General features: G+C 40.8%; 1 protein-coding gene across 1 annotated transcript in view; it reads left to right on the top strand.

Annotated features, from left to right (window-relative positions):
* The window catches only part of BRF1 (BRF1 general transcription factor IIIB subunit), a 167,694-nt gene that overhangs the window by 107,349 nt on the left and 34,060 nt on the right, over positions 1–26,285 (top strand). Inside the window, exons 12-15 of the mRNA XM_085315015.1 lie at positions 12,920–12,981; positions 15,279–15,360; positions 15,458–15,513; positions 17,405–17,661. Coding sequence (XP_085171141.1) covers positions 12,920–12,981; positions 15,279–15,360; positions 15,458–15,513; positions 17,405–17,661 — 457 coding nt within the window. The remainder of the gene's footprint in view (positions 1–12,919; positions 12,982–15,278; positions 15,361–15,457; positions 15,514–17,404; positions 17,662–26,285) is intronic.

The raw sequence follows: 26,285 nt of genomic DNA, 5'->3' as shown, positions 1-26,285 counted from the left end.
TATGCAGAGGCTTTGTGCAGGGAGCAAGGTTGGTACTCAAAGTTCAGCTCTAGAAATCCAGGGTGTAGAAATCAGTGAGTGATGAGGAAGCTTGGTATAACAAGGTGGAAAGGAGATTGGAAAAGGTATGCTTTGATTGATTGAAAAAGGTATGAATTCTCCTGAAAACCAGTGTTCTTTTTAATTTAAAGTTTATTGCTTTAACTAGACTTTCAGAACGCTTGCACGAAACCTTCTTGCCTTTGAAAGCTTGATACAGGCTCTTGAAGTATTTTGACTGAAACAAAAAATTTAATATTGAGGCATTTGGAACATGGAACATTTTTTGCAGACAAGTAATTTAAACAGGTACTAATATGAAATGGTATTGTACTTGAAAGGATACAATCCATGTACACAAGCAGGGTAGAATATCACTGGGAGCAATAAAAATCCAGGAATTCTTCATACGGCTTTCATTGCAAACAAATTTTATGGTATGGCCTGTGAAGCAATTGAAATGCAGAAAGCTGGCACATCACTAGATTGATAATTCCTCATGCTAGCTACAACTTATTCTCTGTACAGATGTCCCCAATTCTTTCTATCACATTAAAGCTTCTTGTCTCTTTCCATTTCATGCCTGCCTCAAATGTAGCGTTTTTTGAAATTATTCCTCCACTTCCTTGTATATCTCCTTAAAAGTTTACATCTGATAAAATCTAGCTGCAGTTTTTTATCATAGGGTTTACCCTTAAACTCTTAACAAGCTCATTTTTAAGAACAGTCCCTCCTTGAGAGAGCACTTGRCTGATATATCAATAATTACGTAGTAGTAAAGCAACTGTGTAAAAATGGCACCTACTTACTGAACAGATTGGTTTGCAGAGCCAATGGCAAAGATGAATGTTTATTACGTTTTACTACTTTTGGTCCTGCAGATGCAATACAGCTATTTTCTTTCTGGCGTAAGCATCATGAGAACTAATTTCCAATTGTGGAATGTTTATGATAATAAGGACGTATAACTAGCAAGAGCCCAGATTGACTTTCAAATACCAGCTTGAGTTTGCAATGCTGGCAATTTAGACAAAATAAACAAAGAAAAAATTTTATTTTATTTCTTTGCTTAACCAATTTTTTAAACAATCACTGGGACCGAAGAGACATGGAACCCTGCAGTGTCATGTAGTTACTCTTTAGAATATGATACAAATTAAATGCTACTAAAACCAAACTGTATTAWTTTTTGGCTCCCAAAAATCTGGCAGGCTTTCTCGTTCTCCTTGCTGAGTCCAACGATTCCTGCTTTTAAATTTACTACAATATGGAGAAAAATGCATTGTCTAAAAATAATGAAAGCCTAACATTGTTGTTCTTATTTTCTTTCTTTCTTTTTTTTTTTTTTTAAATGCCAGTATAATTAATGCTGTGATTTAGATAACTAGGAATTGTTCAAATCTGTCCTCTTCTTTTGGGCAAAATGGGAAATACTTAAGTCTGTAACTTTTTATATGGACCATAGCTGTGCAGTCACGTCGGCCATTGAAGCCTTGGCATTCTGGTTGACATTGGTGTTGGTGCAGTGGTGAAAACATCTTTACACAGTGCTTGAGAGACACCTTGAGAATTGGACCCTTGCGAAGAGGGATGTTCGGATCGCAGCCTTTGTAGCCTCAGACAGGGCCTGGTGGCTCCGGGTGCTGGGTGATGCTCATGGGTGTGGATGCAGGATGTGCCTGCAGCCTTGGCACAGCTGTCCTGGCTACCTGTCAAGCTGTGTCTTAGCTGTAAGTGCTTACATATTGACTTATAAAGCTCCTCTGAGTGAAGGCCAGAAACCTCTCCAAGTCACAGATTGCTTCTTTTTCACTGCCAGAAATAATCACGTGATTTGGCCTTTCTTGAGCCTGACGTGGTGCAGTTGGTCCCTCTCCCGAGAGGTCCTCCATGGGGTAGCTCCCGCTTCCCTCTGCTCCTGGGACGGTCGAGGCGGTCGCAGCACGGAGGTCCATGCTGCCTGAGGGACGGCGGCGTTCACTCATGTCCACCCACGTCCACCAGCGGGGAGGAGCTGTTCTAGAGACTTGTTGGCTGCCACCTCCCTTAAAGTCTTTGTGGCAGCTTCTAGCTATGTCAGCAAACGCTTTGAACCCAGATTATTCATTTTAATTGGCAGTCATTGACAGTAATGTTTCTTCACTTGGATTTATTTTAGCATTTAAAGATTTTTATGTTGATTTTGATGGCATGAAGGAAATTGCATGGGAATTTTAGTCTGGACTTTATTATTCTCTGCCATATCTAGCTAATAAGATTCACACTCTTATTCTTTCAGGAGACAGGTTTTTGTCTGTGCATCTTGCTCACTCTTCCCTCATCTGTGCCTTCTGTCAGCCCATTTTCCTGTGCTTATTTTACTGCACGGTTAATGATGCTTAATCCTCCTGTGGAAGAAGTTTGCCTAGTTAAAGCTAGCATACAGAGCAGTCTGTCTTATCCTTATCTAAAGAAATAAAATACAGATAAGCAGCTGTTCCATAGAAGAGGACCCTAGGTCTGAATTTGAAAAGAGGCTCTGGTGGCTTTGGTTTCATTTAGTAATAAAGGAGCAGTAAAACGTTAGCTGAATCTTATTTTATGAACATAAGCTTGTTTGGTTAGTTTAAAATAAACTTTCATGATTTCTAATAAATCAATATTGCATTTAATGCCAAATGCTTTTAAATGAATTGGTACAGGGAATGGGCTTCTCCATCTCCAACTGGGCTATGAACACATGGCSCTATTTCTGAGGATTGTGTCCACGATGCAGGATGTTATCGTGAACTTGCATTAAACGTCTTGGGAGAGCATCATTACCCAGTTAAATAAAGGAAACCAGCTTTGGTATTATGCCATATGCTGTAAAATAAAAGGACTGCATGGCACAAAAAGCTATGAATTCCCTCACTTTATGTGAGACTGGGTTGTGATTTGTGACCTTCGTCCTGCCTSTGCAATCCCAGTGTTATGCAGAGGCCTAAATATGTTTAAGTAAAGAATGAATTAATTTAATGGACTGCAAGACCTTATCTTTTCTAGTATTCTCTTTCTAACCTGTTATCAATCTACCTAGTTTTTGAGACTTACTAAGATTTTTCTAACCTGACCACTTCACCTGTTTCTCAGTATTTAATCAACATTTAAACAGTTTCTTTTGTGTGCATATAACCCTGTGAAGGCTGGCAGGTTGGTGAAAACCTGTAAAGTTAGCAATACAGAACGTAGCTAAAATGACATACTAAATATATTCCTATTACTATATAAACTTTATATACAACAGTCGCATGTTAAGATCAGTCAGCATGACGGGTTATACAACCATACGGCTGGCCTTTCTGGTAGCCATTAGCTCGAAAGGCGGGCTTTGGAACTGGCTCTGTTATTTATGAGCGAATCATGCTGCTGAGCTTTGCCGGGAAAAGGTTGCTTTCTTAGCTCTGCAGAAACCGTGGAAGGCAGAGCYGCTCTCTGCCGTTCCTGGAGAATACGAAGAACTTCTCCACAACTTTCTTCTTCGGAAAGCTGCGGTATCAGAGGCCGTAGCCACGCTGTGATGCTGCATCTCGAGCATATGGAGTACGCACGCTAATTATGCTGTGCTTATTTCATTCTATCCAAATGCCAAGGCCTTGGGGCCTCAGAGCTGCTGCAGGCAAAATATTAAAATCYTTCACCACTGTCTACAGCACATCTGGGAAAATGCTCACTGAAATCCCTAAAACGTCTGCGGAGAGGAGGAGGGAGCAAATGCACATCCTTTGGAGCAGTTTGGTAGAGYGTGGTGTCTGCGACAGGATTTTGTTGTGATGTGATCAGACGAACCAAGGAGAACCTGCCATGCTCCGTTACCACCAAAGCCTGGGCCTGCCTTGACAGTGCTCATCCTTTGGGCTGCAGAGGTCCTTATATGCATCTGCATAGCTGCCTGAATGGACACAAAGGTGTCCTCATCCCTGGGATGAGGCTCTGTGAGATAGATGGAGAAGCACTTTACCACCTACCTGTTTCTGAGTCATTGGGCATGATCAGMGGCAAAAAGACAGCACTTCATCTAACATAAAGCAGCACAGCCTCTGTGATTTTTATTAAAAAGTGTGGTCTGTGCTGGCTGCAGCTGTGTGTTGCGTAGCAGAGTAATGCTCTTTACATGCATCTCCAGTTGTGTAGCTGCTGCCTTTGAAGGACTTCAAACCTGCATCTCTTCCTTCCAGGTTTGTCTACCTAAATGGAGGTCCCGATCGCTAAACTACAGAGTCAGGATCCTACTGTGTGACCTGTCTCTACCCCATGTCTCTGATATTCCTGGCTGCAAAAAAGACTGCCCGGTAGTTGTTCTGAATCCAGCCGACGTCCATGGCAGAGACACTTCCCTTTGGGACTGGTTTCCACATAACAGCTTCATTTACAAAGCTCTTGCTTTTTGTAAGGGAGCTTCTGCTTTTGCCTGACATTCTATAGAATAAATAAATAATAATAATAATAGACTTCTCTTGGCCTTCCCCATCTGTAATTCACTGCTTGCTATTTTCATTAGCARCAAATGAGGGGAGAAGCTGAGTAACAAAATGAGAAATTTCTTACCTGATAATTTTCTTGCAGTTAACAGCTTCTCTCACCATCCAGCCTGCCTGGATAGCATGGTAAATGACCAGAATACAAATTGATTTTTTCCCTCTGAATGAAGACTGAAATATATAATTTAATACACTATATTAGGTTGTTGTCTTAATGCTAATAATTGCCTGCTGAAGCATTTCTGTAATCTGCAGGGCTTCTGGTGGCCTGTTTGGAGCTTACTCTCCAATTGACCATAGCCCAGCCCTGAAACCTTGAAGAGGTGTAGATGTTACCCCACTGTTACTGCGAGAAGATGAAGTTTATTAGAAGAAAATTATCGCTGAAAAGTTTGGCTTGTTCTTCTTTCTCACTTGCCTGTGTTAGTTATTTTGCTGGGTGGATTTTAACCTGGAGGAGTTTGATGGTGCAGATCACTGTAACTGACTGCACAGAAGCAAAGGAGAAGATAGTGTGGTGGGGGCATGAGAGGAGCAGGGCAGAAGGAGGACTGCTTCTTCGACAGGAAAACTGGCATGTGCCAGTTCATGTGATAAAGTGTATGTCAATCTGTGGCCTTTAGATGTCTAAAGCTGGCCTGTGTGAATGTCCCTGGAGGTATGGGATTTTTGGGTARGAGTGCAAGGATAAGTATAGTAACACTGACATGGTGAGAGATGTGTCAGAGTAAGGCTGGGCTTTGTTTTGCACTTCATCATGAGAGTTCAACTATTTGTATTTTTCTTCAAGGAGACTTGCCATCATCTGAGCCAACCTGGGGCCATCATCTGAGCCAGCCTTGAATTTTCAGTGAAGTCCTAAGAAAAGAAGTTAACTTTGATTCGGAATTCTAATCAGCTAAAGTCAACCTCTAAAATGTTGTGTTTTGAGTCTCTTGCATCTCACTAACTTAAGACCTGTGTGTATATGTGAGTGCATACATTTAATTTTTTTCCCAGTAGAATAGAGATTGATTCATATTTTTTTTTTTAAAAAAAAGATAATAATAATCCAAACAAAATTCCAGGATTTGCTTTTAMGTTCTCTGCACTGCAGAGCTCCCCATCTCATTTTGTTTGGGGCAGGGAGGACAGTAGAYCGCAGGTACAGATTTGGTTCTAAAGAAGACATATGTCCTTCTGCTCAGGGGGGTGACTGCTGGCCAGGTCAGGATTCAGGGGTAACTAAGTGCACTTAGTACCCACAGCGAGATCTGGCTGCTTAACCTGCTAGCTGCAGTTGCAGAAATGGTGTTTCAACACTTAAACGTAAAACCAGCTGTTCCCTGTACAGCTGGCTCCTGTGTAAAGTGCTTGCTGTTTTACATAGTGATCTGGCAGCACAGAAAAAGTGACTTGGAGGCAGTTTTCCTTTGCTGTCTGCTCTCCAGAGCTTATTACAGCCATAGCCCTCTGCATGAGCTACAGCAGCTCTTTACGCTTGCAGAGTTTGAAGAGGGGAGCTGATTAAGATGCTGGTCAGTTCTTCTCCTTGGCCTTTCCCTTTATATAAACTGTTACTGTTGGATACCCCTGCAGAGATCTGAAAAAATGCAGAAAATACGGGCCAGAAGGCACCAAAAGAAGGAAGGCTGGGGGAGGGAGAAGAGGGAAGAGATGCCAAGARCAACATAAAATCCAGTGGAGGAAAATCCGGTAGGGAATTGGTGACTTTTTTCCAAATCAGATGGAAAAGAGCAATAAGTAGGAGAAAACCTCTGCCTGTATAGTCTTCATTTTAAAAACATCTCGACTTTTCAGTTCATAACTGCAAAGACAAGAGGGTATGAAGGTGTGGAAGAATGCTTAGGTCCTAGAGTGAACCTGGCTTCACGTTGCGCGYTTCACAGGAGAGCTGCGTATCGTTGCTGGAATTGCTGGGTGCAGAAATCACAAGCTGAAGAAGACTTGTGTCTTTGTACCAGAGCTTGTATCATTCCAGCGCCTTGGAGCTGAAGAATGTCATCTGTGATAGCTAATTAGTACGTTTCTGGGTGAACATTTGTCAGACTGGTCGTTGGTCATTATTGGCTTCATCAGCAAAAAATAGCTTTTGTCGTATGGTTGAGAGCAGTCATCTAAGCACTTAAGACGTGATCATGGCGGCAAGAATTGTGATCTTAAAAAAGAGTAACATCAAGCAGGTTGCATAAGGTRTTCTCTTTCTTCCACAATTTTCAAAAGGTGTTGAAGGGACACAAACATGAAAGAAGAAAAACATCTGCCGCTAGTTTTGAGACAATATCAAGATGTTCTTCAGTTGAAAAGCTTAACTTTCAGCTGTATTTATTTTGGGAGGCTGAAAGGATTTTTTTCCTAAGGACTTTTTATTTTACTATGTAGTTCAATAAGCATGAGCTTACCTTTTCTGAAGAAAAAGGTCTTCAGGATCAGAAGGGTATTGTTTATTGCTGGATTGTTTTCTCTCTACCTGCTTTAAAATATATGCATCTAGGGAGATTTTTGGAAAGAATGGACTAATTAACTCTTTCTATAATTAGTTAGTGTCCAAGCTAATAAATTTCTATGTCTACAAGACTAGTGGCCTAACCTTTGACTGCATGGAAAATGTATATCTGTAGTTTGGTTAGGTGCTTCGTGGACTGTGAGACAAAACAATAGAATTTTTATTTTCAATGTTGGATGTACTACCAGAAAAGCAGCTTTTTTTCCTGTTTGAAATTTAATTTATAAAAAAGTGTGCTCAGTAAATAATGACAAGTTTCGCAGTCACAATAACAGTCAGAGAAGACTGAGTATTGGAAAAGTGCTTCTCATAATTCATTGTAGGACCTTATGTATATCATTAAGCACATCCATCTAAAATTCTGTTCTTGTGATGGGATAATTTTTGGTGACCACAGTATGAAAGTGGCTAATGTAATGAGGCCATCAGATGTCAATCAGCTGCTGCAGAAAAAATGTAACACCTAGRGTATGGATTTCAGCGTGAAGAAATAGAGCTGCAGCCACGTAATAAGGACCTGTTGGTGAAGCGGTGCTTGCTTTACATGTTCGGGGACGTGAGGTGAGTCTGACAACTGCAAAGCAGCTGGCGGCTTAGCCCGTTCGTGCTCCTGGGTGCCCTCCGAGGAGCTCCCGTTTGCAGCAAACAGGAGTGGGGAAATGCTAATGCGCTTGTACGTCCCGGGTCGTGAAAAGACTGAACCTTGCGCAGCCACCCTCTCACGCTTGCAAGGGTGCAAAGGTATGTGGAATTTGTAGATGAGGCTTTTTCCCTTTTCGCCCTTCACTTGCCCCTTTCAGGCTTTGCCTCCACGCTCCTTTCAGTCCCTACGTCAGAAGCTGCCCACTGGGTATTTTGGAGTGCGAACACTAGCTGTCCTTGTGCTCGTGGGAAGCGTGGCGCCAGACAGCGCCGCGTCCTGCCATCTCCAGTCAGCAGGAATGAACGTTTCTGGGAAGAAGGGGCCTCACTGTTCGTGGTGTGGTGTGTTTGCTTTCTCTTAAGAAGCTAGGAGGCTGGAAACTTGGCTTCAGCTGGAGAGGACCCCTTAACCTTGCCTTGGCAGAAGGAAATAATAATGTGACAGACTTCATTTATCTTTATGCTGTATGCATGGCCTCGTGTGCTCCGTAGTCATTTAKACCTAAATTCTGATGTCRAATTGGCACTATGAATGAGTAGACTGTAATTTTCAAGGTGGATTCAGGTAGGATAAAAAAATAAACATCTTCACTTAATAGGAAAATGCAATTCATGTATTTTTGTGGCACATATTGTCTCATTAAGTGTGATTAATTTTACTCCATCCTTACGCTTTGCTTTTCGTTTGTGGCTGATTTTTATGCTGACAGCACATGATGACATTGTCAAAGATGACTAGGGGAAATCTGAGCCTTTGGCAGCCACGGACAGAATGATTTGGGATTTGGAGCATGCAGGGGTGGACTGGAACTGTGGAAAGAGGCATCTTATCTGGACTTCTCATGTAGGGTAATAAGCAGTGAAATTGCCAACAGTGAAAATTGCCAAGATAACCTTCCAGCCTGCTCCAAAGACTCCTAGGCCAATATTAATCTAAAGCAGCAGCATAGCCTGCTCATAGAGACCCCCGCACTCGGCACACACCTTGACTTGACGTGGGCTTATTTGTACACAGACCTGCCATCAATCCTTTTACGCCACACTTCRTGCCATGCTGCTGCTACTGCTGCTTTCTCACATCCATTTCTCTTCCACACCTGATTGCTACACCACTTTGTCTAGCGTGTGCTGTTTCCGCTCTCCTCCCTGTTACTCAAGCTTAATGACTGTTCTCTTCACTCACCCCAGTAAATCAGTTTTCTTCCCCCTCTGGATGGGTTCTTGTCCTCTCTGATCAACTAATCAATTATATTCTAGTGGAGTTGTTCATTTTATTTTTACTGGAAGCTGCTGCCTTCTGGGGGAGCTCCTCGGAGCTCCAAGAGTGGCACCAACACCTCTCATCAGCGGTAGCTGCAAAAGCACTTCTGCCCTGTGGGGTTCCTCCGATGCTGTCTGCAGGATGTTTCAGTGGCTCCTGTTGTTTTTAATCCCTCCCCGGAGAGCAATAACGAATCCAACCGTTTCTGCTGCCTGTGCTCAAGGGTCAGGTATTTGGCTTGTTGTTCATACGTTTTTGTTAATGAAACTACCCCTCCTGGCTGTTTTTAGATTTTGCCGTGGTCTGGCCCCAAAGTGTTTTGAAATGCTCTGAATGCTTATTGTCTAGCCCTGCAATGAATAGGTAGCAGGGTTTTTTGTTTAAACCGGTTCAGTTCTTTGACTGCTATGAAATCATGTGACAGAGGATGTATTTGCTGGATGGGACGAGAGAAGCAAGTGCCTTCTATTATATAAGCTTCAGAGGATTTCCTGAGAAGTGTTCAGCCTTCACTGCTGTCTGTAAGGAAATCCTCTTATCTGGGCAGTGCAATAAATWGTGCTGCCTCCTGTACTAGAAACAGAAAAACACATTCTTAAAACGTCTGTTTTTAAAAATGTGGCTTTTAAAAATAYATCAGCCAGAATTATTCTTTTGTAATAAATCCCTGTAACATCGTGCTAAATGTACATTTAACTAGATACATAGAGGTAGAGAAAGGGGGAGATAGTGTGTTAAAAGAGGGTTTAGTGTGCGTTCRGTAATGACAGGAACAGTAAATAATCCTACAGGTTTACAAACCTAATCCAGAATGTCTGTCTGTAGGCCTTATGTCTGTTAAAGTTGGTTGGCAAAGAYGTTAAAGGCGGTTAATAAAGGGCTTTTTTGCTCTGAATTTTCAAATATTCTGGGAGCTGGCTGGGTGACAGTATTAAGTAACAAGAAGGTGACTGAGGACCTTGACTGAAAGCTGTGGAAACACCCGTCTTCCTCCGGTTGCAGTAGAGGAATTCGTTGAGTTGAATAGACTGCTTCTTTCTTTAGACCTAATTGGATTTTGAAGTTTTGTTGTTTTAGATGTAGAACTTATTTTTTGTCCGTGCCCTGCAATAAAGTTGTCGTTTTTCTTAACCGAAGAAATCCACAACGTATGTGAACTGTTGTCACATGACACTACTGCTTTTAAATAAGCCTTTAAGAGGTTGGGCCAGATGTTGGCCACATCTGTGTTTTCGTTTCATTGAAAATTTCATTTCAGCCCTGTTATTAAAAGAGAAAATGATCATTTAGAAATTGTTTTGAGAAGTTTAGCAGCTGGGAGGATCTTTCTGGCATACAAAAACCTAAGGGGCATACTTTCTGTGCCCYGGAGTGAGCTGTATAACATATAGCAGAGGAATGTTCATAGCTGGTAGGGTCTACTCGTGTTGGAAGTGATGGCTATGGAAAGTTGTAGACCGAAATGGATGAGTTCATTCCTGAATTGGCGTTCTGCAAAAAAATTTAGTGTTTTTTTTTTCTAATGGAAGTTTCAACTAGGGGGTTGAAGGTACCCCAAAACTCCTTGGATTTAACGAATATCTGTCACGTAGGCAGCAAAAAGGACTCCTTGCAGGCAGAGTGGATACCCTGCAACTACTCCCTGCAGGGCTATCTTGGGRTCTAAGAAATGCTTGTTATGTGTAACTTGTCTCTGGTTTCTTCTCTTTACCAGTTGGCGAATGAGTTTTCGGTCCCTGTTGCTAATTGATCCAATGAGGAAAACCGGCACCTGATTCAGTAACAAGTTGTATTTAAAATGACATGTGAAACTGTTCGTGGTGCCTGAAGTGACATCATTCTCAGCCTGGCCAGCAGACACCTACTGCACTGTGACATATTAAATTTTAAATCTCTGATCCAAAAATATAGCAGCGTATAGGAGAAGCGAGGTGCTTAATGATGAATAAAAGCTGCTGCAGCTTGATTTCAGTGGGGATGTTTTTATTATTTGCAAAACGCTTGGGCAGTCTTTGCAGCAAATAATTGCGGGATGCACAGAATTTTATGTTATGTTTTGCTGTGACCWGGGTCCAGAATAGTTCTCAGACACAGATACCAAACTCTGATTTTCTAGCCTGAGATTTTTAAAACCTGCTAGTGGTTTACGAGAATGATTCCCCTTTTCTTTGGCCCCAATTCCAAGCCTGTGTAAACAGTTGTTATTTTTGTTTAACCACTGAAGATGAGGGGGAGAAGAAAAAAACTTTCTTGATCCACACAAGCTAGATTGAAAGTTTTATTTGTTTCCCCAAAATCTGGTGGGGAAAAAAGGACAGAGGAAGCAAAGAGGGGGAGACGAGCTCCCTTCTGAGCCCCAGCACTCGCTCAGGAGACCCTGCTTTAATCCCATTTCTGCACAAGCTTCCTCAGGCCTAGGAGAGGTCTAGGYGCTCTCTGCTTTTGAGCTCTCATATCCTGCCTAAGGAATGAGACTTTCCTTGGATCCAGGTGTACCATCTCCAGGAAAGGCACCTTGGACTCCAGGCTGCAGGATTTACTCCTCTGCTCCGTGAATATCGAACCCTGTACGTGCTTTTGGGCGACCGGTTTAACTGTTTGAGTTTTGTCGAGGAGAGGGTTACGTGGGAACGCTCGTGTTTCCTACCTCTGCTTGTTTCCACTCCCATCTCAAGGCCTCGCATCGCGAAAACCTGCCGTTTGGTTAAGGAGGTCCGGCACCGGCGGGATCCCCCTGCGCCATCCCAGCATCGCCCTTCTCGCTAGCTCTGCGTCTGGGAAAAATACCAAATTGGGGGAGTCCGACTATTCAGAGGTCTTGAGAAGCGGGGAGACACATAAGCACGAGTGGGGAGCACAACCGTGAAGGCGCCAAGCTGTTCTGCAGCGCTTTATTTTTAGTTTGCATATTATTTAAACCTGGCCTTTTTCCTTTCTCTTTCCTTTCTCTTTCCTTTCCTGTCTTGTCCTTTTCTCCTGCAAAAAAACTCATTATCTGTTGCCCAAGCTTGATTAAATATACTGGAGATTACCAGATTGCTTCATTCCTCAGAATAATTCTTCCTTGAATTATTTATTTTCTTCTCTACCTGTGTTGCATTAGTAGTGCATTACTACTGTACATTAGTATGATGTGGAAAACCAGTTTTTGCTGCTGTAAATTATGCCAGTACCTAATTAGGCCTCCGTTTTGTGCTATTGCATTTTTTAGTGCGTAGAATAAAAACCCTTCTGTTTTCAAAAATCTTAGTAAATATAAAACTATAGAGTAAAATTGTAATTAAGGAAACTCATTAACGCTGAGCATTTATCTAGACCCTTTCATAGCTGTTAAAAATTATTTTAAAATCTGGAGATGTTTTCATAATTCCCATTTTACAGATGGGAAAACTAATATACATCTTTTTACAGAATTGACATGAGTTAAGTGGTTCCGAAAAATCAGATGGTAAGTGAGAGTCAAGTGTAAACCATGGGAGGACCGTCAGTGTGGTGGAGCGTTCGCTGGTCCGTGCTGCTTCCCCGATAACCAAAAGTATTTTCTAAGCCAGAATTTATAGCTGACTCCTTGACCTGCGGGCTCTGACAGAAAGATTCATGTTACGATGAAAGAAAAATGGTGCCATCTTCCTAAAATGCCTTCCCCAGCTTCCGAGTGAGCATTTGTGGCTGAAAAAAAAAAAAAGAAAGAAAAAAAAAGAAAAACGCTACTGGAAATGCCCCACAGATGTTCAGGGCTGAAGCGGGCCGCACCAATTCCTGACCAGCAAATCTTTTTTCAGTGGCGAATTTTTGGCTGCAGCCCCCGGGCTGAGAACGCGCAGGCGCACGTGAAGCCTCGCTGAGGAAGAGCGGGAGGACGAAGGCGCCCCAAAGACGGCGGTTTTGGCAGGCGTCGCTTCGCCCGGGAGCCTGAACCGCAGCTGGTTTTGAGCGCGCGCCCGCCTAATCAGAGTGTGTTTTTTTGTGCAGGTGAGAATTCGGGCGACGGGGAACTGGATCTCAGTGGAATTGATGACAGCGAAATAGATAGGGTAAGGTATCGCCCCGGCCCGCGCCTCCCGCCCGCGGCTGCCGGAGAAAGAGGGCCGGTTCTCGTCCGCGGCGTCCTCTCCCCTCCCTGCCTCGGCACCCCGGCAGCGCCGACTTTTGACGTGTACGGAGGTTCGGGAGATTTTGGCSATCTGAGTTCAAAACAACTGTTCGTGCAAGCCCATGAATTTAGTGTTGTTCCTTGCCCTTATGTATAAGGGACTGTTGCTGCTCGCTCTTGTCACGCTGGAATAACTGTATTTTAGGACATCCTTTACTCTTAAGAAGGACTTCAAAAAGTTTTTGTAGCTGTAAATATATTATTTAATTAAGATACATTGAACATAAGATGCTGCTATGGAAGCCGAACTGGAGAAACAGCATGCACAGCTTCCGTGCTCAGTCAAAGGCTTCTGCAGCATTTTCTATATTTATTTTTATTTGCATGGCAGTGAAAGGTATCCGTTACTGTATGGCCCAAATATAGGTGACAGACAGCTGTGGAAAATAACTTATTGAAGGCCACCCAGCAGCAGGTCAACGCTGAAACACAAAATAGAGGCCAGCTCTTCTGATCCTTGGTGTGATGCCCTCTCCAGTCAACATGCTGGTTTGAAGGGAAAGGCGTAATTTGAACAAATAATGCTAATGCTACCAGCTCCTTTAGGAGTCCTAAGTCATTGAAAGCTATGGGGTTTTCTAGATACTGCTAAGAATTTAAGCTGGTCTACAGAATATTCCTGGTGATGGATCAATGAGTAGGAGAAGGCTCYGCGTGGCATCAGCAGTGAAAGCGGGTCCTGTCAGGCCAGCACATGGAAAAAGTGTCTTGTAAGTGGAGTCAACTTGGTGCGGAGGTAGCAAGGAGCCCGTCAATGTGAAACCTCGCAGAGGTGATTTTAAAGCTTTTCAATATAACAGATCAGTAATTTAAACAAAAGCTGGGGAAGCGCAGACAGATTTTTTTCCTCCTTCTAGACTCTGCAGTGGGGTCATAATTCTGCTTTTACGACCTCACATTCATTTCCATGGCAATAGGCGGTAATTTTGTAAGCCCAAGATTATGAACTCTCTAAAAGTGTAAGAAGGATGAATAAGTGAGCTATGAGGAGGCGCGTTTTTACTATTACGACCTGCCTTTAATAGAAGCAGATGAAGCAGAGAAAATATTGGTCTGATAAACYGGCGGTAGCACGGCAGCTTGGTTCGCCTTGTTTGCCCTGATAGGAAGGACTCCTCCCTGCATTGCTTGCATTTGATTAGAGCGATTTTTCTYGTAAAATCCTTATGCGCGCCCTTTACTTGGAGAAAATCCAGAAGGCAAAAAAATATAAAATGTAGAAATATCAAATTGTTTTACTAGCACTTAAACATCGTTTACAAGTTTTGGGTCAGCTCCGTAAAACTAAAGTGTCTTGTTCGTGGAAGATGATCCCGTTTGTCTTCTCCGTTCCGCAGAAGTTCTCACTCCCAAGGAGCATCAGAATTACAGAACCTTTGCTTCACGGCCAGTTGTACTAAATATTGGCTTCACTTTTTATACCTAAGTAGCTGAAGAAGGAGTTCTCCCTCCCTCCATCCTTCCSTCCCTCCCTCTTTCTGTCTGTCATTCTGTATTTCTGTCTGTAATTTATCTGAATAGTTCTAGGTATGTTTTTCAGCTCCACACATACTAACGATGTTACTGAGACTAARTGGAAATAACTGAAAAAGTTTAGATACGGGCGCTGAACCCAACTCTCTGAAAGCTGGAGGACTAAAATACCAGCAAACTAAACCAGATTCGTCCCTACAGACATGGCAGTGAACTAATAATCGTAATAACTGTGCCTAAACCTTCACAGAAACCTAGCCAGAAGACACATGTTTCTGTTTTGGTAGCACAGAGCAATGGTTTCCATACTGTTTTGAATTATAGACCACCATCAACAGACAGAATTACTTGCAGACTACTGTGTTGTCATGGTAGTCTCCATATCATCTGAAAAAGATCACGGAAACAGGATGACTCTGTAGGTTAATTGTGGACCGCTGTCAGTGAGTCCTGGATGGCTATTGGTCACCCCATCGTAGTTTGGAAAGCGCTAACGCTGGTTTTTTACARCGTGCCATTGTTTCCGCTAGCTCTCGAAGTTACTAGAAGTGCTCTGATTCTTGCCTCTTGGTTGTATTTTCTTTTGTTAATGTATTTTTAAAAAACAAAATGTGGATAGACCTTGCCAGTGTTTTTTTCATTTGTTTTTTTCTGTGGTTTTCAAGTTGATTTCTGAAAACAGATTAACTTTGTTTTGCCTTTTAGTATATACTTAATGAAACAGAAGCTCAGATAAAAGCAGAGCTGTGGATGAAAGAAAATGCAGATTATTTGAAGGAACAAAAAGGTAAGTATAGAGGACTGAAATTCTCCTTTTGGCCAGTGTTGCTGAAACATACAGCCTATGTAATCTTCATGCCGGTTACCCTTTTGTCGTCTTTCAGAAAAAGAAGCGAGAATAGCAAAAGAAAAAGAACTTGGGATTTATAAAGAGCACAAGGTATAAAACTGTGTACTAATTGTGTTTGTTTGAAAATGTCCTGGAAATTCTTTACATCTGTTGATCAACTGCGTGTAGGATGTATGGGGATAATGGTACAGGTCACCACTAAACCGACAAAACTTACTATATGTCTACCTGTTATTGAATGGCAAGGCTCTAAGTTTTCAGTTGGTGAGTAAAACACTTTCTTCTTGCCTGAACTTTTTGAAAATTAATGTTACGAAAAAATGCTTTGCACTGCAAATTCAGAACAAGTTCACTGCATTTATGATTACTGTCCTAATTGCTTGCTTATTTAAATACAATTCTTAAGACATGCCTGATTTTTTTTTTAATGTGTGCATGTGGAATTTGCGTGTACTTGCTGTAAGTTCAGTACTTTTCTGGACTGTTAAAATAATGATTTCTTTATGAAGAATTGAACAGATCTTTGTTTCAGTAACTTGAAGGAATATGTTGTTCTACCTTTCATAAAGAGTGTGATATTTATGTTAACAAATGGCATGTCCTGTCTCCAAGTTGAGCAGTTTAAAGCAGCCTAATTGGCCGCGTATTCACGATTTACAGCATTAGTATTTTGCGTAATTGAGCAAATACAAGTCAAATCTGTGCACAATCTTCCACATGCAACTAAAAATCCACATTAGCTTTTAGTGTGTATATCCTATATCTTTTTTTTTTGACTAATGTGAAAGACAGAGTTTCCTACTTCCCCTAGGTATTTCAACAATAAAAACAAAACCAGACAATGAACCACTGTTTTATACCTCAGAGTTTCTCATTCGTCCTGCACTTACAGAGACGTGGCATTCTACCAGCAATTTTCAAAATTGTATAACTCTTTGGCACAGGAAAGTAGCCCAGACACCCACCTTTTTGTTCCKACAACATAGGAGTTTTTCTGTAACTCTGTATCGTTTCTGACAGCTGGAGTAGAGCTTGATTAATACAGTGCTTTCAGATTTCAAGGTAGCACTTGACCCATGTAGGTAAACAGAGGGGCTATTATAAATTAAAAAATAAATCTCCTGTGGAGCTTGGTGTTAAAACCTTCTTTTGAAAAAGCAAATGCTGAATGAGAAACAGAGGATCTTTTTTGTCTACCTACCCAGGCGTGAGACATGGATAGAAACGTTCTGCAGTGTCATTTCTCTTCGTCTGAATTTGTGCGACGTCARACTGCAAAGCTTAATGTGAGGCTTGGGCGTGCAGCCCTTGGCCAGGACGGCAGGGCCGCCTGTTGTGTGCGGGTGACGCCACCGTTGCACTTGCTGTGCGTCTGTAGCATCCTCTTACCCGCAGCATTGATGCCCGCCCACGCTCACAACGCTGCTTCTGATATTCCTGGCCTTTTTCAGCGTGGGGGAAGAGCTGGGTGAATATTCTCACTTGCAGCTCTCAGACTTCATCTGAAATACTGTTGTAGTTTTGATACAGCCTTATCGGAGAGGGAGCAGTAACCCGTCTTGACTCTAATTTTGGAAGGCATTTTTTAGTGGGGGAATTTCTTTATTTATATGTTGGGTGAGTTAATCAGGATCCCAGTTCCTGTAACAGGAGTTCGTTCCATTTTTTTTCTCATGTGCGAGAAATGGCCTGTGTTCCTTTTCTGGCAGCAACACAAATACGAAACACTAATGTAGATAAAGAATTTGTTWAAAAAAAAAAACTGTGCGGGCATTCGGCAAAAATACAAAAGGGCACACTTATCTTTTGGAGAAAAGAGGTCCCTTGCTCCTGTTTGGTCACAGGGCTGGGAGCACTGACTTCAGCATGGGCGGTCCCCTGACAGCAGCACCTGTAGCAGGACTGCTGAGCTGCAGCTCGCCCTTCAGTTTCCAGAAAATTTTGTTTGTGTCTACATCACTAATTTTATATTTTAATTAAGCCAAAGAAATCTGCAAAGAAACGGGAGCCGATTCAAGCCAGCACAGCAGGAGAAGCAATTGAAAAGATGTTAGAACAGAAGAAAATCTCAAGTAAAATTAATTATAATGTGCTAAGGGACCTGAACAGCAAAGGAAGTAACACACCAAAGAAAGAGGATGACAGCACTGATGACAGCACCAACACCAAGAAGCTGTCAAGAAGAAAATCTATTGCCAGTAGGAATATAGCCAACCCTGTAAACAGTGTGGGAAAAAGGTACTGCAATTGTTCATTTATATCTCTGTCTGTGAGACTGTCTATGTATCTTTCTGAGCCAGACAATGTAGGTACTGAAACGTTTGTTTGAGGCTAAAATAATGTTGGGGCTCTGTTTTTATTTATTTTGCCTGCAGCGCTGCGGTGGAACCTTATTTATGGTTCACATATGAGAGGCCTGTTTTGGTTTGTGTTAAATCGTCATGGAGCAAAAAAAAAAAACCCAACCTCCCCAAAACAAACAAACAAACAAAAACTCAGTGGAAATTCCTAGATGTGAATCTTTCAGCCACGGGCACCTTTTCTTCATATATCCCTGACGTTTGTTGTCCTTCCTTTCTACGTTGACTRTATTCACTGACATGACACTAAACGTTCTAAAGCTTTGGCTTTTTGCTTGATTTGAAAAATATAGTTCCCATCTGTTTTGACAGCTAGCTGTTTTGATTAGCTTTTATTTTAGTTTTACTCCAAACTTTTGTTGTTAATTGATGACACAAATATAAAGCTGTACAGTAAATACGCTTGTCGGTTTTCTCGTCTGCATTTGCAAATGTTTTATAGTGTGATGAAAGCTACTATTTTAATGCGTAAAATATTCAGCCTTGCTGGGCAGATTTGTAGTGTGCTGTGAAGTGTGTAAGGAGATTGATGTGTGCTATCTGCAATATTCAACGGTTTTATTAGTCTTCAGTTTATGAAATCACATCAGATGATCATTTGAACRGCCTCCATATAGTAATTTCTTATTTGGATGTTATATGTTTATTTATTGCCTAAAAGACATAGCTTTTTGCTTTCAAAAGTGTAGGCCCTATGCCACAAGGAAATTTAGGCYTTTAATTCTGAAATTAAGTAGGCTACTTAATTAAGGCTACTTGTGTAGCCTTACTGGCACKGGGACACAGATTTTCATAATGTAACAAACATTTTTTTGCCYTATTCTTTCTTTGTTCTGTATTTTACCCAGATGGCTTTGCTTTTGTTCAGCTTCTCACCCTTCATATCAACAGCTTTTCTTTGATGGCTGAAAGAACTCGCTGAGGATTTTAGTCTCCTATATAAGTTTCTCCTTACGGTCATGTCTAATGACCCAAGTGCACACATTTTCCACTGGTGAAGGAAAGCAAAGATGCATTTAGGATTAACTACCAGCACTTAACATATGTGTTATTTGGATTCAACAGGTATAAGTGAGTCATATTTATGGTATTTGTAGTAAAATAAGGCTCTGATWCAGCTGTGCGAAATGAAACGGTGCAGTGGGAAGTAGGGGCTCGTGAGGATCCTGCTGCATTTAGGCGTGAGAGCGACAGTCGGCTGCTTTGCCGCGTCTCTGCCATGTCTCTTTGAGGCCTCGTTTTTAGAAGTGTTGGGCACTTGGCGCTTCTGCTGAAGTCAGCATGTTAAATGCTTAACAGGTGTTAAACTCGTTGGAAAATCATGCCATAAATATTTAATTTAACAGTGGTGCAACTTGAAAAGGTTTCTGAATAAATACAAATCAGTATTTTCCAAAAGCAGGTAATAAAGGATGTTTATTTTTCCCCTTGAGAGCCTAAAGTACGTCCTTAAGATGCATAACAGAGTTTTCTGATGATGATTAGCAGATCTCAGATACAATAAATTTTGCAGCAAGACTCTTCAGAGAAGGTTGAGGATGCATGCAGATACGTGAGTTAAGAAGATTTTGCACTCCAGAAGTAGGCAGTGTTCTTGCCTAGATAATATCAAGGATGTGGGAAACCATTAGTGGTTTTTTTTGCTTACAATTAAAGATTTATGACATACTTTTGATTTTTTTGCTAGTAGTCTAAATGCCATGCCTTTTAAGCGGCATGCATAAATTTCTGTGTTCAGCATTGTTCTTGTATGCCATGCATTCGCTTCCTTTGTTCAGCATTGTTCCTCGGAGAGGTGAACGGCGAAATACTTTTCCAGTGRTACAAAAATCATGGCAATTTATATGCAATTAATAATAATGCAAACCCTGAACACTGCTCATTAGAAAATGAATGAAGCACATAATGTATCTGTATCCAGGAGGCATTTGCAGAGCTCTTGCTAACTGTTTTGGTTTGTAGTGATTTACAGTCCTGCATGTTTATCTTTATATGTCTTAAATATTTAGTAAGCTTTATTTGCCTGCAGTAGCACCTTGCTTCAATCCAATCCTTCAGTCCAGCTGAGCTGTAGTCAGGTTTTAAAGAGCTGCTGATTTAGTCCTGATCCTRATTAAAAGGTACCAATACCAAGCTACTGTAGGCTTGACAGACCAGGAGAGGAGGGCTGGTTCTTGGAGATTAAAGTAGAGATAAAAAAAAGTAGTATAGCGTACTGCTATTTCTGGGGAAAGGATCTGGAATGTCTTTAAAGAAAGAGATTGTTCCAGCTAGACATATTTCTGTGTGGTTTCTCTTTTTTTTTTAATATTGTGGAAAATAGCAGTTAGAGTATTAATCAGTTAAATTATGAGGAAAAAACCTTTTGTTTGCTAAAGTTATAATGATAAGCAAATTTTGCAGTTTTGGAAAAAGTTGCAAATTTCCATCACATTTATAAACGGTTGGAATGGTAAGTGTATTTCAGGGGGCATGCTTAAACTGGACATTCTTTCAGTAAATGGCCCTTTTAGTATAGCTTTATTATTTAGTATAGCTTTATTATTTAGTATAGCTTTATTATTTAGTATAGCTTTATTTGATTCCAAAGATGGTAGATTTTTTCTGAAGCCTTTTTATTAAAAGATCCTAATTTTGAAATCTTTGAATTGCTTGCTTTTTTCTGAAATTTTGCTAAAAAAGTGCTTTCGAAGAATTTCTTTGAGGATCATACAAAGATCTTCCTTTTTCAATGAATAGATATTATATATCAGTATTTGCAGAAGGAAACTGAATTTTTGAGAAATTTTCTCTGCCACAAATGCTGTACAACTTTTTGAGTTTAAGAAGACGCATTTCCAAGAATTATTACAGGGTTGTAGTTAATGCATGTGTCGACATAGTAGGAAACTGATAAAGGCAGTGCAAGTAATTTTAGGAAAGCTTATTTTGTGTAAATAGATTTAATTACTTTTCTTGCTGCCTTTTTTTAGTTCTAGTAGGTATCAAGATTGGTGCTTCGTAAGAAGTCCTTTCACTCTCTGTTGTTACAGAGATGTGGCACMGTGGATGTTACCATAATGGATGTTGCAACTTTAATTTCAAATACCAATTGCACAGTTTGTCTTCACTAATGTTTTCTGTGCATATGAAACAGGTGTCATATAAGTATAATGTATTGAACTCCTAGAAAATAATAATTGCTGCTTTGAGCTACTTGAAATCTAAACTGTAGTTAGAGCAGAGTCAGGCTCTTGAGTTCTTCAAGTCCGGTAAGGAGAGGGTTTAGATCTGGAAGCTTTTGATTAGAAGCTTAATAATTCATTTTATATTTACTTGACCTGAATCTTACAACCTTACTCGTGGAGTGAAAACTGTTGTACCGAGAAAATGTTGGAACGAAAAAGCCTTTCAAGTCACTACTTTTTAAAAAATTTGAGCCTGTTTATTGCTATGTACTTGAAATTGGTAATGATATCAGAGCGGACAGGATATATTATCAGGGGAATAAATGTGTCAGGTTAATCTCCTGAAGAACTTGCCTTGGAAGAAATGAAGCAGGACTGCAAAGCRCAGCTGAATCCACTGTAATAAAACAACGTTGTTCTGAATGAAAGCATATGAATATAGAATAGAAAAGCAAACCGTGCTTGCTGGGAGTATAACAAAAGCCCTTGGTAGAGTTCTTGGATTTGATTAGATTTCGAAACGCACCTCCGAATTCGCTCCGGGGTCTCGGTTGCCTCGCTTATCGACGGTCCGTTTTGCCGGTGGGCGCTAAGCGCTAGCGGTTTGGCTCCGTGCGCGCTTCCGAGTCACGAGGTYGGGATGCTGCTACCCGCGCAGCCGGGGCACGGGGGCTTGTTCCGCTGTCCGAGTTCCTGGCCTTGGAAGGACGCTTTGAATTAGCATCTGCTCCAGCTAAATTGTCTTTGTCTTTTCAAGGGGTCTTATGACGCCAGAAAAATCCCTTTTATCATTAGAGTATCTGGAATACTGCACGTCCGTTCCGCTCTCTCAGGTGGAAGTGTGTCTTGATTGGATTGGTGTTCCCGGCTGTTCTGGAGCCTGACAGCCTAGGGGTGGGAGTGAGAGGGCTTGACATGCTATTTGTCTTTTCCAACCTGAAAGCTTTCTCTGCAGATGCATTTTTTGATACTGTGAATACCTAGCAGAATCCATATCTTTCTTTCCCTGGCAAAGAAGAAGCCCTCAAACACTTGTTTCCATCTCATCTAGGATCACTGATAACTATGAACCTTCTATTTTTTTGGTTTACTGTTTGCATAGACAAAGCTGTTGTACTGCACGACATGCCATTTCATTGCTGGACATTATTAACTCAGCTGGAAGTCTCAATATCCATAATGCTTATGCTACATTTACCATGACTTGTAATTTGTTTCTACAAATCCAAGCAAACAGGTTTTTACTTTGAATGTGCGGTATTTTTATTTTATTTTATATTATGAAACTGGTGTGTATAGAGGGGAAGAGGGTGAGCTCAGTTTTTCCAGGTTACCTAGATCAATCTAGGGTAGCACGAAACAAAGTTCATTTTAAATAATCCAGGGCATTCCTGCGCATCTGAAGAAATAACGCGATTGATGACTCTGTTTCGTTTCTGCCTAGCTTGTGTATCAATTAGACCCAGGTATTTCCTTTGGTTACAAAGCACTTTTGTATCCAGAAAAGAGCTGGGTGTTTCAGAACACTTTTTAGTAGGAAGCATAACATTAAATGATGATTTAAAAGGTTTGGACGTGGGTATGGTAGAAGCTCGTCGCTCGCAGCTGGTGCGGGAGCCCGGTAGGCTKATGTGCACGTGCCGGGATTGCCTCCAGGTTAGTTTTTTGTGACAGAGCAGAGCTTTGAAAGAGGGAGAGAAGCCCCTGTGTTTGGCAGATTGGAAGCTCTTGAGAGTCTTTTCCTTGCTAACTTTGGTATGTATTCTCTGTACAGATTGGTCCTTTGAGATGAGATCTTAAGTGTGTTTTTATATGCTTYAATTTTTCCATCATTTATTTTGACTTTTCAGAATTGCCTTCAGCTCTTTGTCTAATTTACCTTTGATATCCTGTTTTTCCCCCTCTGCTTTGAAGTCTGTTACATGGCTTAGAATTCATGTGTACTACACACTGTGAGATATTRAATTTTAGTTCTTGTCTCTTCTTGTGCTTCAGGCATTCTTTTTATATACGACTAACACACTAGCATAGATTTCCCACCTGGGATAAAATTCCATACAGAAGATGCTCGGCCTGGAAGTACTTGTTGAGATAGCAGTTATGAGATTCTTCTATAGCTTCATTGATTTTTTTGGGTGTGTATTTTGGTCAGTGTTTCTGCTTAAAGCACTCTCATGATGGCCAAGGGAGTAACTAAACTGTGACTGTTAGTATGAATTTACATGTGTGAACCTTCCCAGGTTCCTAGGGAATCAGCTTTTGGTTCGAATATAAGGTACTTGGTAAATAAATTCTCTAGACCACTTTGCCATAACTGTTTTCTTATGTAATCTGTGCTTTGAGAATTTCTCTGGAGCATTATTTTATGCATGTTTGTGCTTTGCTGTGGTATATAATCATTTAAATCAAAGGTTAATCAAAATGATTAGTGATTTTGAACAGGAAAATAGTGACATTTGATAAGTACCGCCACTCAAAATAAATCTTGCTAGTATTTTTTACTCTCCTAACTTTTAGAAGGACAAGTTTATACAAATTATGTTTAGTTTTTTATTTACAAAAATATTAAAGAAGGAGGAAAGATTATTTTATTTTATTAAAAAAAAAATCCCAAACTCAGCCTTGCAGGAGCTGGCTGTTTRTTAGGAGTTGATGTTTATTCTGACTTTTCTGAAGCTATTTTGAAGATTGATCCTTCAAAATGGGCAGACCCCAGTATGAATAACAGCATTCTTCTTTCACATCTAATGGGGCTTGGTACCCCTGAAAATACAGGTGCGTTGAACTCTGAACCACATATCCATAGTGTTTCACATCAGGTAGATGATCTGTGCAGTTCAGCAATTAGCTCCTTGCCAGCAATTAGCTGCTCGCCAGCTATTGTATTGCACAGATTAAGTCTGCAGCCTGCAGGATCTGGACATACTTGTGCTTCTCCTGTAGGAACTGCTTCTGCCATTGACTCCCAAATCATTTCAAGCACTTAAAACAGAAGCTCTGCATTTTTATGTCATGCAGAATTGGTTCATCAAGRTGAGGTGACCAAAAAAGATCACTCCTTCACGTACGTGACCTTCGGTCCTTTTCTTTATTCTGCAGGAAGGGACATACAGAGTCGTTTTCCATTCTTTCATGCCTGTTCTGCCAGTGAGTTGATGGAACTGAATTTTAACATTTCCTGATTTGTTTGTTGACTGGAGAGAAATATTCCCATATTGTCGTTTATTTAGTCTTACGAGAATCTTTGGGAAATATATGTAAATAAACCCTTCAAGATAGGATGAAGAAACATCTAGGGCTGTATGAGAGTTCTAGCAATAACAAGCTTCTGCCGGATTCAGTGCTTGGTTCCATTTATCCAAAATGGTTAGAATGCTTTTAATTTAAAACTCTGAAGGCATTGATCTGGGTTGACCTTGTGGCCCAGACACAGGTCAAGTCTTATTTTTATAGCAGCCTCGTTGTTTGCTTAATATAAATTGGATATTGCTTTTCCGCCTCCACTCAAGAAGAGCGTCTCCTTGTAGGATTCCAAGGGAGGTCAGCTGGGCAGCACAAAAATGCAGAATGGACTTTTGTGACTGTTCAAAATAATTTCATCTTGCTTTTAAGACCAAATAGGAGCAATTTTAGCCCAGCACATAATTTTACCTGACAGTTGTATRGAGAGCTTCTTGTTTAACTATGCTCTCATTTTCAGGTTTATTATAAGAAAATGCTCTGTGATCTTTTTCTTCCAAATTACACTCAGTATGTCTAATGTGAGACTTAATATAAATATGTATGCAGAGTCTCTTGAACTTTAATAGCGTGCTAGCAAAAATAGTCCTGTGTGATTTGGGAGATGAGAGGGGAGGGAAGAAACAAAGAAATGGGAAGTGTTACGGTTCTTGTTATCAGAACTTAAAGGTGCATATCCTGCTGTCACAGTTGAGAGTGCTTGAACACTGTGAAGTGCTTGAGTTATTAGTCTTCAGCTTTTTCTGATTTATTTATTTGTTTTCTCCCAAGTGGAAAATGATTGGCTTCTGAACTGATTTTCCTTTGACCTTAGTCCAGCAGGGTCTGTTTGTTGATCGGTAGGTGTTTATTTATTTATATGTATATTTACTGTTTTTTTTAATGTAAAAGAAAGTGCATGTCTAATGTGTTTTAGACTGCAGATGAAGTTGAGTTTTCAGTGAATATTCATTAAATGTTGAAGGAAATGGAATAAAACAAAAGTTAACTTTTTCTCAGTACAGTATGGCATATGGTACCAAGACTAATACCCAAACCAGGAAAGCAGTCAAATTAAGCATTTTGTTTCTTGATGATTACGTACATTACCAGTCCAGATAATTGGCAGTCATTAAGTTGGTATGATTGCAACTTTTGACTATAGCTGGATAAAATATTGGAGAGTTATAGCAGTTTTTTACAAAACTTTAGGTACTAGGTTGTTTGTTCACATAATACTTAACAGGATCTCCATAATTAGCTTTAAATTGGCTGGTATACTGTAACTTAGTCATTTATGTAAGTGCTATTCCATTACCCAGTGATGTTTCTGTTGTGCTGACGGATTTCAGTTTTGCCTTGCTGCATTTGTTACTAAATATAGGATGAAACATATTGAGATAACTTCTAAATGTGGCTTTGGAAGATATCCGCAGAAAATTCAACTTTTTCTTCAGTTGCTGAATTTCCAATTTATTGTAAGTCAGAAACTTCTGCCCAGCATTTTCCCCTGCCTCCAGTCCAGCACAAAAATAGACTGAACAGCCTATTTGCCGTGCTTAGGATTTGCAAGGACGAAGATAACTTGCCTGTCCTCTCTAGACCACAGCTCTCCATCTCTGCTCTGATACAGACCACTTCTTTGTGAGCCAGAAAGAAGTGTTGGAGGGAGACCAGTGACTTACACTGCATCTCCCTCTGCACTTTGACACTGGTAGAGAAACCTGTGCTGCTACAGAGGTAGGATGGAAAGGTACCGAGTAGGGGATGATGTATGTGGGCCTGAGGAGCTGCAGCCCCTCTCCCGAGTGCACAGCAGCTGAAGAACCTTCCATCCTGAGCGCTTTTAAAGGCTGCTGCAGCCAAACTGAACTGTCTGCAACCTTCCTTTTCCAACAGGACCATCATAGCTGGGAGTGAAAGGATACAATAAAGCTATTGTAGTCCAYAGCATAACATAGTGTGATAGGTTTGAAATCTGTATTGATATTCAAAATTGATGAGYGCAACCTTGTTGGATTGGCTGCTGGAAGATACTTGGCCACTGAATCCTTCTAAGGTCCCACGCAAAGCAGAATTATTGGTTGTATATTAATAGTGTGCTCTCCCTTTTTCC

Source organism: Rhea americana, unplaced genomic scaffold, assembly GCF_003343005.1.
Source record: "Rhea americana isolate MKP2758 unplaced genomic scaffold, rheAme1 scaffold_42, whole genome shotgun sequence".
In the NCBI taxonomy this organism is placed as follows: domain Eukaryota; kingdom Metazoa; phylum Chordata; class Aves; order Rheiformes; family Rheidae; genus Rhea; species Rhea americana.
The sequence above is the reverse complement of the archived record's forward strand: the minus strand, read 5'-3'. Positions and strand labels throughout refer to the sequence as shown.